The following is a 14,024-nucleotide window of genomic DNA, read 5'->3' as shown; positions in this document are numbered from 1 at the left end:
CCCCCCGTCCCCCCCATACCGGCTGGTGCAGAGCCTGGCTGGCAGGGACTGCCCCCAGGCCCCTCCGGCACCCCGCCCCCCCCCGGGACTGCCCCCCCGGAACCCCCCCAGGGACTGCCCCCCAGTCTCCCCCGCACCCACCCCCCAGTCAGGGACTGCCCCCCTCAATGACTGCCCCCCCGCACCCAACGACTGCCCCTCAGCCCCTCCCCAGACTACTCCCCACAGTCAGGCAATGCCCCCATCACCCAACCCCCCCGGGACTGTACCCCCAATATTCAGCCCCCCAATACTGGGCACATGCCTGCCCGGCAGAGACAAGGTGCCCTCTCCAGAGCAGAATGGCCCCCCAAAGGACTGCCCCTTAGCCGCCCCCCATGCACCCAGCCCCCCCAGGACTGCTCCCCATCACCCCACCTCCCCTCACCCAGGCACTGCACCCAGCTACACCCGCATCTGCAGCTCCCCCCCTTACCCAAATGTCTGCCCCTGGCATGAAGCCACCGGCCCTGTGCTACACCCCAGAACAGCCCCTCTGGGGTCCCTGCAACATACCAGACCCTCAGGAGTCCCACCCTTCCCTCATGGTCGTCCCCATGCCCCCAGTCTCTGAGACAGGCAGGAGTGTCGTGCCCGCGGTAGGGATTGAAGCCTAGGGGGGCCCTGACGGTTGCCAACTTTCTACTCCCACAAACCCGAACACCCTTGCCCCGCCCCTTCTCAAGGCCCCGCCCCTCACTCACTCCATCCCCCCTCCCTCTGTTGCTTGCTCTCCCCACCCTCACTCACTCATTTTCCCAGGCTGGCTCAGGGGGTTGGGGAGGAGGATGAGGGCTCTGATGTGGGCCAGGGATGAGGGGTTTGGGGTGCAGGAGGGTGCTCCGGGCTGGGACTGAGGGGTTTGGAGGACAGGAGGGGGATCAGGGGGATGGGGGGCAGGCTCCAGGGGGGACTTACCTGAAGCAGCTCCTGGCTCCTGTGGAGGCATGGCCAGGAGGCTCTGCGCTCTGCCCTGTCTGCAGGCACCGCCCCCGCAGCCCCCATTGTCCGTGGTTCCCAGCCAATGGGAGCTGCAGGGGTGGCGCTTCGGGCAGGGGCAGCATTCGGAGCCCCCTGGCTACCCCCTACATGTAGGAGCCGGAGGGGGGACATGCCGGCTGCTGTCTGGGAGCTGCGTGGCACTGCCAACCGGACAGTCAAGGGCCTGGTCAGCAGTGCAGGGTGTTCACCCTGGTCACCCTAAGGTCAATGCAGACTCCGGCCGGGTCAGCCAGAGCCCGGCCAACCTGCCACGACCCCAGTCAGGCTCCATCTGTCTGATCTCCACGGTCAGATCCCAGGACCCCCCCTTGCCTCTCTCAGGCCTCAGTCTCCAGCTGGGCCGGGCTCAGCTTCCCTGCTGATTGGGGGGAATCCAGGGACAGCATCGTCTCTTGATCTGGGTCGGGTCCAGCCAGTTCCTTAAGGCCCCTTTACTTCTCTCCCCTATGTCTGTGAGTCGGCCCTGAGAGCGGACACAACTAGGGTGACCGGACAGCAAGTGTGAAAAATCAGGACGGGGCAGGGGGTAATAGGAGCCTATATAAGAAAAAGACCCAAAAATCGGGACTGTCCCTATAAAATCAGGACATCTGGTCACCCTAGGCAGAACCCCTCTCCCCCACTGGGCAGCCCTGCGCCATGCAGGGGAAACCAAGGCACACCCAAAAATGCAACAGAAAATTCCCACTTTGTTCCCCCCGCCCCCGAATCAGCTGCTGTGGGAGCAGATGTCCCCTGCACTCGGGCTGCGGCTTGCCTGCCTGCAGCATGCTGGGTCCTGTCAGCGGAATTGCAAGCTGCAGTGGGAAGGCAGGACCCCGCAAAGGAGAAGTGAAAGGGGCCGCAGCTGAGGACGATGCAGGATTCCCTCGGCCTGTTCCCAGGGCGCATCACCCCTCCCAACAGGTGCTACCTGGCCCCCTCAGAGATGGCAAGGGAGGAGTGGGCCTTGGCTCTGGAGCAGTAGGGCCCACAGCAGCAGGGAGCGCGGGGGGGGGGGAGGGGAGGAAGCTCTCCTGGGGGCAAACCCACATGCCAAATCCCCCTCTTCTATCTGTCCCCCAGTCACTGCTCTACGGAGTGCTTTCTCCCTCCCTCAGTCATGGCAACACAGATCACTGCACAACCGTCCCCTCCCAGAGCCAGGTAGAGAACCCAGGAGTCCTGGCCCCCAGCTCCCCCTGCTCTAACCCACTAGACTCCCCTCACCTCCCACAGCCAGGATAGAACCCAGGAGTCCTGACCCCCAGCCCTCTCTGCTCTAACCCACCAGACCCCACTCCCCTCCCACAGCCGGAATAGAACCCAGGAGTCCTGCCCCCTTGCTGTGGGCCTTTCTGCAGCATTGTCCCTAGCTCTGTGCAGCTGTAACCCCACTGAGTGTCAGCTCAAAATGTGACTGAAAATGATACTCCCAAGCACTTCCTCATTCAAAGTCTCAGACGCCTCCTTGGCAAAACTCCCAGCACCCCTCACTGCCTCCTCCAGCAAGGAAGAGAGACGGACCGTGCCCTGGCACTCAGCTCAGAGCCTGCCAGGATCCCGAGCCATTCCCCAGCTCTGCGCCGGGGAGGGAGGGAGCTGAAGGCGTAGGACACACCAGGTGAGAACCATCCCCCAGTGGTACCACAAACATCCCAGGGGCTGCTGGGAATAAGACAGGAATTTGCAATGGGGTGCAGCTACATAGAAGGCCAGGGCTAGTACCCAGGAGTCCTGAGTCCCAGCCCAGCCCCCCTGCTGTAACCCACAAGATCACATTCCTCTCCCAGAGCTGGGAGAGAACCCAGCAGTCCTGGCTCCCAGCCCCCCTCGCTCTAACCACCAGCCCCCACTCCCCTTCCAAAGCTGGGGCAAGAACCCAGGAGTTCTGGCTCTCAGAGCCCCCTCTAATCCAGCAGATCCCACTCCCCTCCTAGAGCCAGAATAGAACCCAGGATCCTGCCGCCCCCCGCCCCCCATCCCAAGGGAGTCCTCATTCAGTCTCTGCGGCCCCCCAGGTCCCTGTGCTCAGCTCTGCCCCTCTGTCCCAGGCAGTTCAGAGCAGAGGCTCACACTGACCGTCTGGTTCTAGGTCTCTGTGCCAGTGTGGAGAGCCCCCAGTCCCCGGGGAGGCAGGATGGGCCCCGGTTTTCCCCTCCTGGCCGCATGGCTGCTCCTCATGCCGGGGGCGTCTGCCTATGGCTTCAGGAACTGTATCCAGTCCATGGAGGACCCACACAGCTTCCGGTGCATCCAGCGCTTCCTGAAGGACATAACCAGCGCTGTGGGCGACCTGCCTCCTGACGCCACGTTCGTCAATGTCTCCCACAACTCCATCTGCCGCCTGCCTCCGGCCAGCTTCCGCCACTTGCCACAGCTGCAGCAGCTGCAGCTGGTCTGTAACCACCTGGAGACGATAGAGGATGGGGCTTTCGAGAACCTCAGCGCCTTGGACACGCTCAACTTGTCCGACAATCGCCTGGCCAAGCTGTCCAAAGGGGCCTTCCAAGGTCTGGGTAACCTCACCCACCTCTCCCTGCGCAATAACCCCCTGAGCACGATTCACCCCCGCGCCTTGCAGCCCCTGGGCAACCTCCGCACCTTGGACCTGTACTCCTGCCGCCTGGTGAGCTTTGCCGACGTGGCCTGCAGCCTGCAGGGGTTGACAAGACTGCAGGTGCTGAACCTGTCCTGCAATAGCCTGAGTTCTCTCAATTCCAGCTGTCCGCTCCCCCCATCTCTCTCCACCCTGCATCTGTGCAACAATTCGCTCCGGGCCGTGGACGGTGGCGGCCCACAGCTCCTGCGCCACATCAGGAGCCTGGACCTGTCCTATAACAACATCTCCAACGTCACTTCCTTTGCTGGCGCCGAGCTCCAGAACCTCAGCTACCTGCTGCTGAAGGGGAACCCCTTGGATGTCTTCCATCTTCTAAATGTGTCCAGCCTGCAGCCGCACAGCCTGGACTACTCCGGCCTGCACTTAGGCAACGAAGGCGTGAGCAAGGTCTGCCAGCGTTTGGGCAATCACCAGCTCAACCACCTCCTGCTGCAGAGCAACAACATCCGGGAGCTGAGGAACGTGTCCTTCTCCCTGTGCCCGCCGATCCGGACTCTGGACCTCTCGTGGAACAAGCTCAAGTGGCTGGACTGTGTGGACAAGTGGCAGCACAACCCTCTGGAGAGCCTGGTGGTGGAACACAACCTGCTGAACCGACTCAGCACCTGCCAAAACTCCTCGTTTTTGGAGGCGTTGCACTTCATCAGCTTCCGCTACAATCGCATCCTCTCAGTCAAATACTGGGCATTCAGATACGCCCCCAATCTGCGCATCCTCCACCTCAACATCAACACCATCTCCTACCTGCACAAACATGCCCTGAAGGGGCTCTACAACCTCACTGAGCTGCGGCTGGATAACAACCTGCTGACCGACCTCTACGAGGCCAGCTTCACCAACCTGGTCAGACTCCGCACCCTCAACCTCCGCAATAACCGCATCTCCATCCTCTTCCCCTGCGTCTTCAGGCACCTCAGCCTGCTCCGGATCCTGGACCTGGGGGGCAACAACATCCGCCACTTGACCAGTAGGTCGTTCAGCGGGCTATGCAGCCTCTCCAAACTCTACCTGGATGGCAACCGCATCAAGGAGATCAGCAGTGAAATTTTCCACCTGGTGCAGGCCACGCTGGAGGTGCTGGATTTGACGGGCAACAAACTGCAATACATCACCAAGACACAGCACAAGAGCCCACCCTTCAGGCACCTGCACAAACTCTATGATCTCAAGCTACAAGCTCAGCAGCCGTACGGCATGAAAATAATCCCCGCCAAGTTCTTCCAAGGCCTGGCTGCACTGCGCTTCCTCTATCTGTCAGAGAACAAGCTGCTCTCCATCTCCCCGGATGCCTTTGACGACCTTGCTCAGCTGCAGTATTTGAGCTTGGCTGACAGCAGCAATGGCATGCAAGATCTGCCACCTGGGATCTTCAAAAACCTCAGCCGCCTGCAGAAACTGAACCTGGAGAACATGGGGCTCCATTCGCTGACGCTGGAGGTCTTCGGGAACCTCAGCAACTTGACTTCGCTGCTCCTGGCCAAGAACCAGCTGCAGACCGTCAATGTGAGTGTGGCCAATGCCCTGGGCTTGCTCAGGTACCTGGACCTACGCAAATGCCCCCTGAGCTGCACCTGCGAGAACCTGTGGTTCCAGAACTGGCTGGCCAACAGGTGGGTGCAGGTGGTCTATCTCTACAATTACTCCTGCGACTCCCGCCAGCAGCTGGGCTATGTCTACAGTTTTGACACACACGTCTGCTTCCTGGACGTGGGGCTGTACTTGTTCTCTGTCACTGCCCCGGCGCTGCTGCTTCTCATGTTGCTGCCGCTGATCTACCACCGGGCCTACTGGCGGCTCAAGTACCATTTCTACATCCTGCGCTCCTGGGTGAATGACCGCTGGAGGAGGCAGGATGGGGAGCACTTCCAGTATGATGCCTTCATCTCCTACAACTCCGCTGATGAGGGGTGGGTGTTGGAGCAGCTGGTGCCAAGCCTGGAGAGCAGCCAGGGCTCCTTCCGCCTCTGCTTGCACCACCGGGACTTCGAGCTGGGGAAGAGCATTGTTGACAACATCGTGGATAGCATCTACAACAGCCGCAAGACCGTCTGTGTTATCAGTCGCAGCTACCTGCAAAGTGAGTGGTGCTCTCTGGAGATCCAGCTGGCCAGCTACCGGCTCTTTGAGGAGCTCAAGGACGTCTTGGTGATGGTGCTCCTGGAGGCCATCCCCGACAGGGAGCTGTCTGCCTACCACCGCATGAGGAAGGTGATGCTCAAGAAGACCTACATCAGCTGGCCCCTGGAGCCTGCAGCCCAGAGGCTCTTTTGGACCAAACTCCGGAAGGCTCTGAAAGGCAGCTACATGGAGGAGGAGGAGGAGTTGTATCCATTTGATGAGGAAGATAAGCCACTCCTAGAGTCCACATCCCAGCTTGGCTAAGGAAATGGGAGTTTCCAGTGGTTCTATACCACTGCCAATCCCCATCCCCTGCAGCCCATTACTTCCTCTATCACCAGCAACTTCCCCACCTCACAACCTCACCGCCCACAGCAAGCAGCCCGCCTGTTTCTATCTCTGAGGCTTAGCCTGGTCCTGTCCCTTGGGAGTTTTGCCACTGGCTTCCCTGGGCGTAAGAGCCTCCAGTCCCCACCTGGCCTCGTGTTCGAATGACCCTCCATGAGTGACAGAACTGGGCAATGGGACCCGAGCCCAGTTTGAATTCATCTCGGGACACGCTGGAAGCAACAGCACGAGAGGAACTTGTAGGTAAATTCTGACCTGGGACGTGGCAGCTGCCCACTGGAGACAGCCAGGACCTGCGGGGAGGACAGGAACAGAATTCCCTCTGACAGCTGAACTGTCCACAGAGTGCCTCAGACAGGAACTAATTAACCTTCCTCACCCCCACCCCCCCAGGAGGTGACTTCTCTGAGGTCACGCAGCCAATCTGGGGTAGAGGACTCCTGGACCCTCCTGCTCTACCCCACTCCCCTCCTGGAGCTGGGAGAGAACCCAAGACTCCTGGTTCCCAGCGCCCTCTGCTCCAACTCACTAGACCCCACTCCCCTCCCGGAGCTAGGAACTGAACCCAGGAGCCCTGGCTCCCAGCCCTGCACTCAGAATAACCTGCCTTCTGTTCCCTCCATCTGGGAATTCAGTATCCCTCAACCGGGCAACTTAAGCTGCTGCTGGAGTCCTCACCCTGCCCACGGCTCCTATGGAGCCAGCAGCGTGCACCTTCCAGGGCCCCGGGGCAAGTGACGGAAATGGACCCTGCAGAGGAGCGCTGTGTGGCTCAGAAGCTTGTCTCTCTCCTCCACAGAAGCTGGTCCAATAAAAGAGATCCCCTCCCCCACCCTCTCTCTCTAATTTCCTGGGACCCACAGCCTACTGCTACACTACATCCACTAATGGACCCGGCAGGGGAACTAAGAGACAAACTCCCCAGGAGGAGCAGGTGGGCCAGGGCCCAGGCAGCTTCTGGCCTGGGGCTGGCCCCGGGCTGTGAGACCTGCTCTCTGCCTGGGCACATCTGACCAAGGTCCCCCCTGAACCTGGAGGACACAGGCTGGAGACCTGCAGGGGAAGGGTTCAGGCACTAGGGGCGATGCATGGCAGCCTCTGTGAGAGGGGGCAAAGGGAGCTGGATCTATGGTGGGGGTCCAGGGGCTGGTGGGGGGGGAACGAGGCAGAGCAGGAGAACTGAAAATTACAGTTCCTGGGTGCCCCGAGGGAGGTTGAGCAGGGTCAGAGCAGTCCCGACTCCCAGTTAATACCCTCCAGGGGCAATGGGGCTGGGGGAATATCCACTACGAAAGCCATGAGTGATCTGACCCTGACTGGGGGGAATCCCAGTGTGACGGCCTGGTCACAGGGACTCAGTGATGGAGGATCTGTACAAGGGCATAACAGAGCATTCAGCCTGAGGGGAGATCTGTCTGTCTGTCTGTCCCTCTGTCTCTCCAGCCAGCCAGCCCCCCGGCCCTCTGGGTCCCTGGTTTAGTTTATGGTTTGGAAGGCCACTGGCCCTGGAGAGGGGCGGGCGAATAAGACGACCCCAGCGGGAAAGCAGAGTGGGATGCGCTCAGCCAGCCATCTCCTTGTGCGGGCGGGAGGACAGGTCATGCTGCCTACGGCAGCAAAGCAGCAGGGATGGAAATCCCACTGCCTGAGGCTTCTGCGGATCCTCCAGGGGGCATCTCGGGGGCGATTTTCTTAAAGGCAATTCTCTGCAACGGGGGCTCACAGAGGGGGAGTGATAGGGTTCATGCAAGGCTCCTGGCCCCAGGCCTTTGCTCTGGCTCAGAAGGACAATGCATCCATGGCTGCCTTGGCCTCAGAGAGCCTCTGGGAATGGCCCGCACTCCTTGGGGGCTGGAGGCAGTGACACTAACCCCAAGGGGGCGCCTGGGAATGGGGCTGGCAAGAGGGGGAAGTGGAACCTGCCCCCCAGCCTGGCGTGGCTGTGAATCCAAGGAACTGTCTCACCTCCAAGGAAACCCCCACAGTGCCACTTATTGACAACTGGCCTTTATTGAGGAGCCTCTAACATGGCCTCGGCTCTGGGGGAGCCCCCTGCTTGGGAGGTGACCTGGGGGACCCAAGAGGGGTGGATACCCTGACCATGACAGAGTTGGGCTGCACGCAGGCCCCTAAAGCCGCACAGTTGATCCCAGTACTGACTGACGCCGCACAGGGCTCCGAGGAAAGGCAGCTGGGAGCTGGAGGGACCAGTGAGCGCCCCAATCCAGCCGGCGGTGCCAGGGCTCCCAATGCACTTCCTCCCCCTGCCAAGATCTCTCAGTACAGCTTCATGCGGGGGAAGACCCAGGCCTCAGGGCTGCCCTCCTCTAGCAGGTATCCATGCAGAGTGGGCTGCGGCGAGCGGCTGTGCTCCAGCGCCTCTGAGGGGGGGAAGAAGGACATGGGCAGCTGCTGGAGTGTGCGTAGCTGCTGGGGCCCCCCCAGGGAGAACCTGCTCTTCCATTCCCCAGCATGGGGGCAGCCTTCCCCACTGGCTTCCGGCAGATCCCAGGTTCTGGGAGCGGCGGCTCTGGAGTCCCATGGCTGGTAGCAGTTGGGGGCTCTCACTGGCTCCATGGATGCCGGCTTCTGACAGTGGTCTCTGGGCTTCACCAACAGCCTGTTGGCATGCCTGGGCTTTTGAGCTTCTTTGGGGGGCAGGAGCGGTTCCAGGTGAGGCCCCTGCCTATCCAGCGAGCAGACCTGCGGGAGGAGTGCTGGTTCTGAGCACAGTTTCCAGGAGACAGCCCTGTGCCCTGGACAAGGCCACGCCAGCGCTCGGGGGGCCAGGACCTCTGCTGCCTGGCTTGGCTGGTTGGGGCTCCAGATGCTTTTCAGGACATCGAAGGAGGTCTGCATCTCCGAGGCGGCTCTCTCCATGGTCTGGGAAGTGTGTAGCTCCAGTGGGGGCCGCTTGCTCTGGGTCTGGGTCTGCAGCACTTGCCACAGCTCTGGGCTCAGCCGGTGGGCACAGGAATGCTGAAGGGGCCCAGCCAAGGGGCACTCCGCAGGGCTCCTGCTGTCCAGACCCAAGGTCCGCACCGAATCTCCAGCTGCGAATGGCATCCAGTGCCCTTGACCGTGTCCCTCGGAGGCACACTCCTTTCGGGCCAGCCTAAAGGCCATGCTGGCTCTCTCGAGCCTGGTCCTGGGCTCCCAGATGGCTTCCCAGGATCTCCCGCAGCATGGAGCAGCTCTGGGCAGGGGGCCTGGGGCTTGCGGGGCAAAGGTGGCTATTGTGCATGAGTGTCGGGCCGAGCCGGACAGGAGCACGTGGTGGGACGGAGCTGCTGTGGGGTGCATGCTGTGCTGGCCAAATGGCTCGCATGCGCCAAGGGATTCCAGGTCCTCCCTTCGGGTCGCTCTCCTCTCTCCCTGCATGGAAAGAGAAGGGGGCTGGCTTGTCCAGCCGGAGGAGGACGGCATGCCAGCTAACAGGGCAAATGCTGGGAGTGACAGGGGCCATCTGCCGACTCCGCCCCTTGTGTGGGCAGTGTGCTCTGGTGTACCTGGGTCCGATGGGGTATGTGGGGCTGGGCTGGGGCACTCCGCACTGGGGTGCTCTGCAATGGGACTGGCTTAGAGAGTCTGTACCGATTGCAGCCCATCTCCGGGGCTACGGAGTCACGGCCCACACATCCCTGCGAGGTAAGGCCAGCTCTGCCCGACCAGAGGTCTCCACCTCCCCATGGGCAAAGGACCTTTGCTCTCATCTTAACTAGCTAATCTCTGTCCCTCACCAATGCCACATGCATGCGGCCATGCACACAAGTCAGTAAGGCAAAGACCCCACCTTGGAAAGTCACTGGGTCCTCTCCGTGTCCCCTGGAGTCCCACTGGAAATGGGGTAGGCAGGCCTAGTGACAGGCCTTTAGATTGACAACCCAGCAGGTGGGAGGTGTTTGCTGCCCCAATGATGGAGGAAGGTGCCTTTATGGCCCTCCAGCCACTAGGTTCTGGGGTAGGGGGGCAGGGGGCTTTCCAGGGACCACAGGCCACTCACCGTTTTAATGACCGTGTGCACAGGGCTGGGGCTGCTGCAGGCCAACACGTCCTGTCCCCTTCTCCTCTTCCCCGAAATGCCCTGTTCAGAGCTCCAGCTGCCACTTGATCCCGGACCCAACAGCAGCGCCTGACCCCTGGCATCTGGGCTCCTAAGAGCTGAGGGCAGCAGAAAATCAGGAGGCTGCGCAAACCCAGGAATCAAACGCACTGTGGGCCAGGTGCCTCTCCAGAGCGATGGGACAGAACACGACGACGCCCTTGCCAGGCCCCGAACCGCAAGGTCACTGCACCCACCTCTGGGGGGAATGCGCCAATCGGCCCCCCCCCGGGCCCAGAGCTGCAGGGTCACTGCACCCGCCTCTCCAGAGCGACGGGACAGAACATGACTCCGCCCAGCCCCGAACCACAGAGTCACTGCACCCGCTTCTGGGGGAAATGTGCCAATCGGCCCCCCCGGCCCCGAACCGCAGGCTCACTGCACCCGCTTCTGGGGGAAATGCACCAATCGGCCCCCCCCGGCCCAAAACCGCAGGAAGCTAGTACAGGAAAGTCATGGCACCCACCCCGTGCGGGACCTGGGATGCCAACTAGGGAAACTGCAGCAGGGAGATGAGAAGGCAGAATGGAACTGCACAAGTCGGGCCTGGCCTGGGCATTAGGGCTAGCACCCCAACTCCGGGGGACAGACCCCAGGGAACTTGAATTAAAATACAGGGGGCTGGGGTGTGCATCTGAAAGACTTAGTGCTGCATTGGGGCCGGCACTGACTGCCAGGGGAGAGCCCCCCTAGCGCCCCACTGGGGCCAGCACTGACAGTGAGAGGGGAGAGCGCCTCCTGCTGAGCCCCTGCCCCACTCCCTGCCGCACAGGCCCCTAGCGCTGCACCGGGGTCAGCACTGACTGCCAGGGAAGAGCGCCCCCTATTGAACCCCACACCCCGCTCCCTACAGGACAGGGCCCTAGTGCTGAACTGGGGCCAGCACTGACTGCCAGGGAAGAGCGCCCCCTATTGAACCCCATACCCTGCTCCCTGGGATAATCAGGAGTCTCCCCTCCAAGGACTAAGCAGGCCTGTCCCTGCCTAGCTTATGACAGCTGTAGTGATGTCATGAGTTTGCTGACCCCCACCCCGCCGCACACCCTTGGCCACAGCCCTTACCTCCCTGGGCAGAGCCACCGCACAGCTTGTTATGCACCATTAGGGCAGAGAGATCGGGCAGGGTTTGGTGCCGGTCCAGCAGGGTGCTGAGTATTGTCTGGCGCCTTTCGCTGATCAGATTGCGCCCCGGGAACATCGATGTCAGGTCGAGATGGGTTTGGAGTTCCTGGGCCAGCTCCCTCATGGTGGCGGTGGCACCGCCTGGCTCGGCCCCACTCGGGGGGACGTTCTCCTTCTCGTCCAGGGGAGCTGGGACCTCAGCCTGGGAATCTCCTGTCTCCACCACCGCGGTTTCAGAGTGACTTGGGCCCAGCTCCCTGGCAGCAGGGGCAGCTGTAGGTTGGGGCCCTTCGCCCACGGCGTGGGGTACAGGCGCGTTGGTCCCATGCTGTCTGTCTGGAGCGCATGTCTGACCAGGGGCGCAGGGTTCCCAAGCCTGGCTGATTGCGCCAGGGATTGCAGCACTTGTCTCCGTCTCTCGCTCACTTCGGGGATCCAGCAGCCTCTTGATGTCAGCTGATTTCACCTCCCTGTTAAACATGCCCAGGTGCTGGCTGAGCCTGTGCTGGGTTATGATGACCGGCATGGAGCCGGAGTCCCTTTTGATGGCTGGTAGAGGGGTGGACTTGGCGTAGCCAGCGCAGTGCGAGCTCCAGCCCGGGGTTGGCATCCTCTGAAGCGTCCTGCAGCCAGGCCTCTGCTCCAGACCTCCGACCGCAGTGTTCCTGCCGAACTTAGCAGAGTTGCGCTCCCGTTTGGTTTTGCGCCGCTTGACTCGGCCAGGTCTCTGCCCGGCACCGTGGTGTCCCAGCTGCGATGCTGTCAGCTGCAGGCCAGAGGGGGCAAGGCCAGGGTCATCGCCTGCCCTTCTGCTGCAGGGATTCATGCTGGCTGCTGCTCCTGCTGCAAGGAGCAAAGCCAAAGAGCTTCCAATACTCCCTCTGCCAGCCACCCCAGCTCTCCCCTGCCTGCTTCCCCAACGCCATGCAGCTAACAGGGAATGGACCCACAATGGCCTCGAGTGGCTGTTTGGGGGAATGCAAAGGGTGCATCTTCTGATTACTACAGCTACTTGTCTGGCTCGGTGTCTCCTGCGCCAGGCTCTGTACAAACACACCACACAAAGCACTACAAGGACACGAGCTTGCTCATGGCTCCAGCCGTCATCTATTCCCTCTCAACCCCCAGGTCTTCCTCTCTTTAACTAAAAAGAAAAGGAGGACTTGTGGCACCTTAGAGACTAACAAATTTATTTGAGCATAAGCTCTTGTGAGCTACAGCTCACTTCATCGGATGCATTCAGCTGTAGCTCACGAAAGCTTGTGCTCAGATAAATTTGTTAGTCACTAAGGTGCCACAAGTCCTCCTGTTCTTTTTGCAGATACAGACCAACACGGCTGCTACTCTGAAACTTCTCTTTAACTGCGTCCTTGGCTTTAGCATTCCTGGACGGGAACGGTTTCCAGGCTGCTGGGTCTGCCTGGATGGGAACAGCCTGTCCTAGTACTACCCTGCGGGGAAACCCCCAAGGGCTGAGGTGCAGGTGCAGGGGTCCCATGGCCCGTTCAGCCCTCAGCCTCTCTGCTGGTGAGGGGGCCAGGTAGCACCCCTGTGGAGGTGTGAAGGAAAGGAGGCCTTCACCCAAGGGTGACAGGCCCTACCGCGACAGGAGCTTGTGCTGAGACCCCAGCAACTCAGTTCACAGAGTGTGTGGAGGGAGCTGCGGGTAAAGTGAGGGAGAAGGGGCAGGAAGGAGTGGGGAGTCAGTGAGCTCCCTCCCCACTTCTCTGAACTGAATCCATGGGCCTTTCAGGGTTGGGGATCTGGGTCTGCACCCAGATCCCCTATATCAGTGGTTCTCAATCTGGGGTCCGGGGCCCTCTGGGAGGCCGTGAGCAGGTTACAGGGGTCCACCAGGCATGGCCAGCGTTAGACTCACTAGGGCCCAGGGCAGAAAGCCAAATTCCTGCCACATGGGACTGGAGCCCGGGGCACTGAGTCCCACTACCTGGGGCTGAAGCCAAAGCCTGAGCAACTTAGCTTCGCAGGGCCCCTGTGGTGCGGGGCCCAGAACAACTGCCCGGCTTGCTACCCCCTAACACCGGCCCTGGCTTGTATATGCAGAAACACAATTGTTGTGGCCCAGCTGGGCCCTGGAGTTTTTATAGCACAGTGTGTGTCTGGGGCGGGGGGGGGCAGCTCAGAAAGATAAAGGTTGAGAACCCCTGCCCTATGGGTTCCTTACCCAGTACCCTCTTCTCAGGGCCCCTGGGATTCTTCCCTCAACCTCCTCTCCTCAATCCCACCCCAGAGACCCCTCCCCTCAATGCCCCTAGAGACCCCTCGCCTCTGACCCCCTCCCCTCAATCCCACCCCAGAGACCCCTCCCCCATCCTATTCCCCTCAATGCCCCTACAGACCCCTCCCCATCCCACTCCCCTCAATCCCATCCCAGAAACCCCTCCCCCATCCCACTCCCCTCAAAGCCCCTAGAGACCCCTCCCCCATCCCACTCCCCTCAAAGCCCCTAGAGACCCCTCGCCATCCCACTCCCCTCAATCCCATCCCAGAAACCCCTCCCCCATCCCACTTCCCTCAAAGCCCCCAGAGACCCCTCCCCATCCCACTCCCCTCAATCCCATCCTAGAGACCCCTCCCCATCCCACTCCCCTCAAAGCCCCTACAGACCCCTCCCCATCCCACTCCCCTCAATCCCACCCCAGAGACCCCTCCCCCATCCTATTCCCCTCA

At 61.2% G+C, this 14,024-nt stretch overlaps 1 protein-coding gene across 1 annotated transcript; it reads left to right on the top strand.

Annotated features, from left to right (window-relative positions):
- Window positions 1-3,160: 3,160 nt before the first annotated feature.
- Window positions 3,161-6,025, top strand: LOC140902661 (uncharacterized). The gene has a single exon (XM_073322987.1). The coding sequence runs from the start codon at window positions 3,161-3,163 to the stop codon at window positions 6,023-6,025; it is 2,865 nt and encodes a 954-aa protein (XP_073179088.1).
- Window positions 6,026-14,024: the final 7,999 nt, after the last annotated feature.

This window comes from Lepidochelys kempii, chromosome 24 (assembly GCF_965140265.1).
Source record: "Lepidochelys kempii isolate rLepKem1 chromosome 24, rLepKem1.hap2, whole genome shotgun sequence".
NCBI lineage: Eukaryota > Metazoa > Chordata > Testudines > Cheloniidae > Lepidochelys > Lepidochelys kempii.
This window is presented reverse-complemented; position numbering and strand designations above follow the sequence as displayed.

Excerpts from the sequence above, each read along its gene's own strand:
- LOC140902661 (XM_073322987.1), top strand. The coding sequence starts at position 3,161 with ATGGGCCCCGGTTTTCCCCTCCTGGCCGCATGGCTGCTCCTCATGCCG.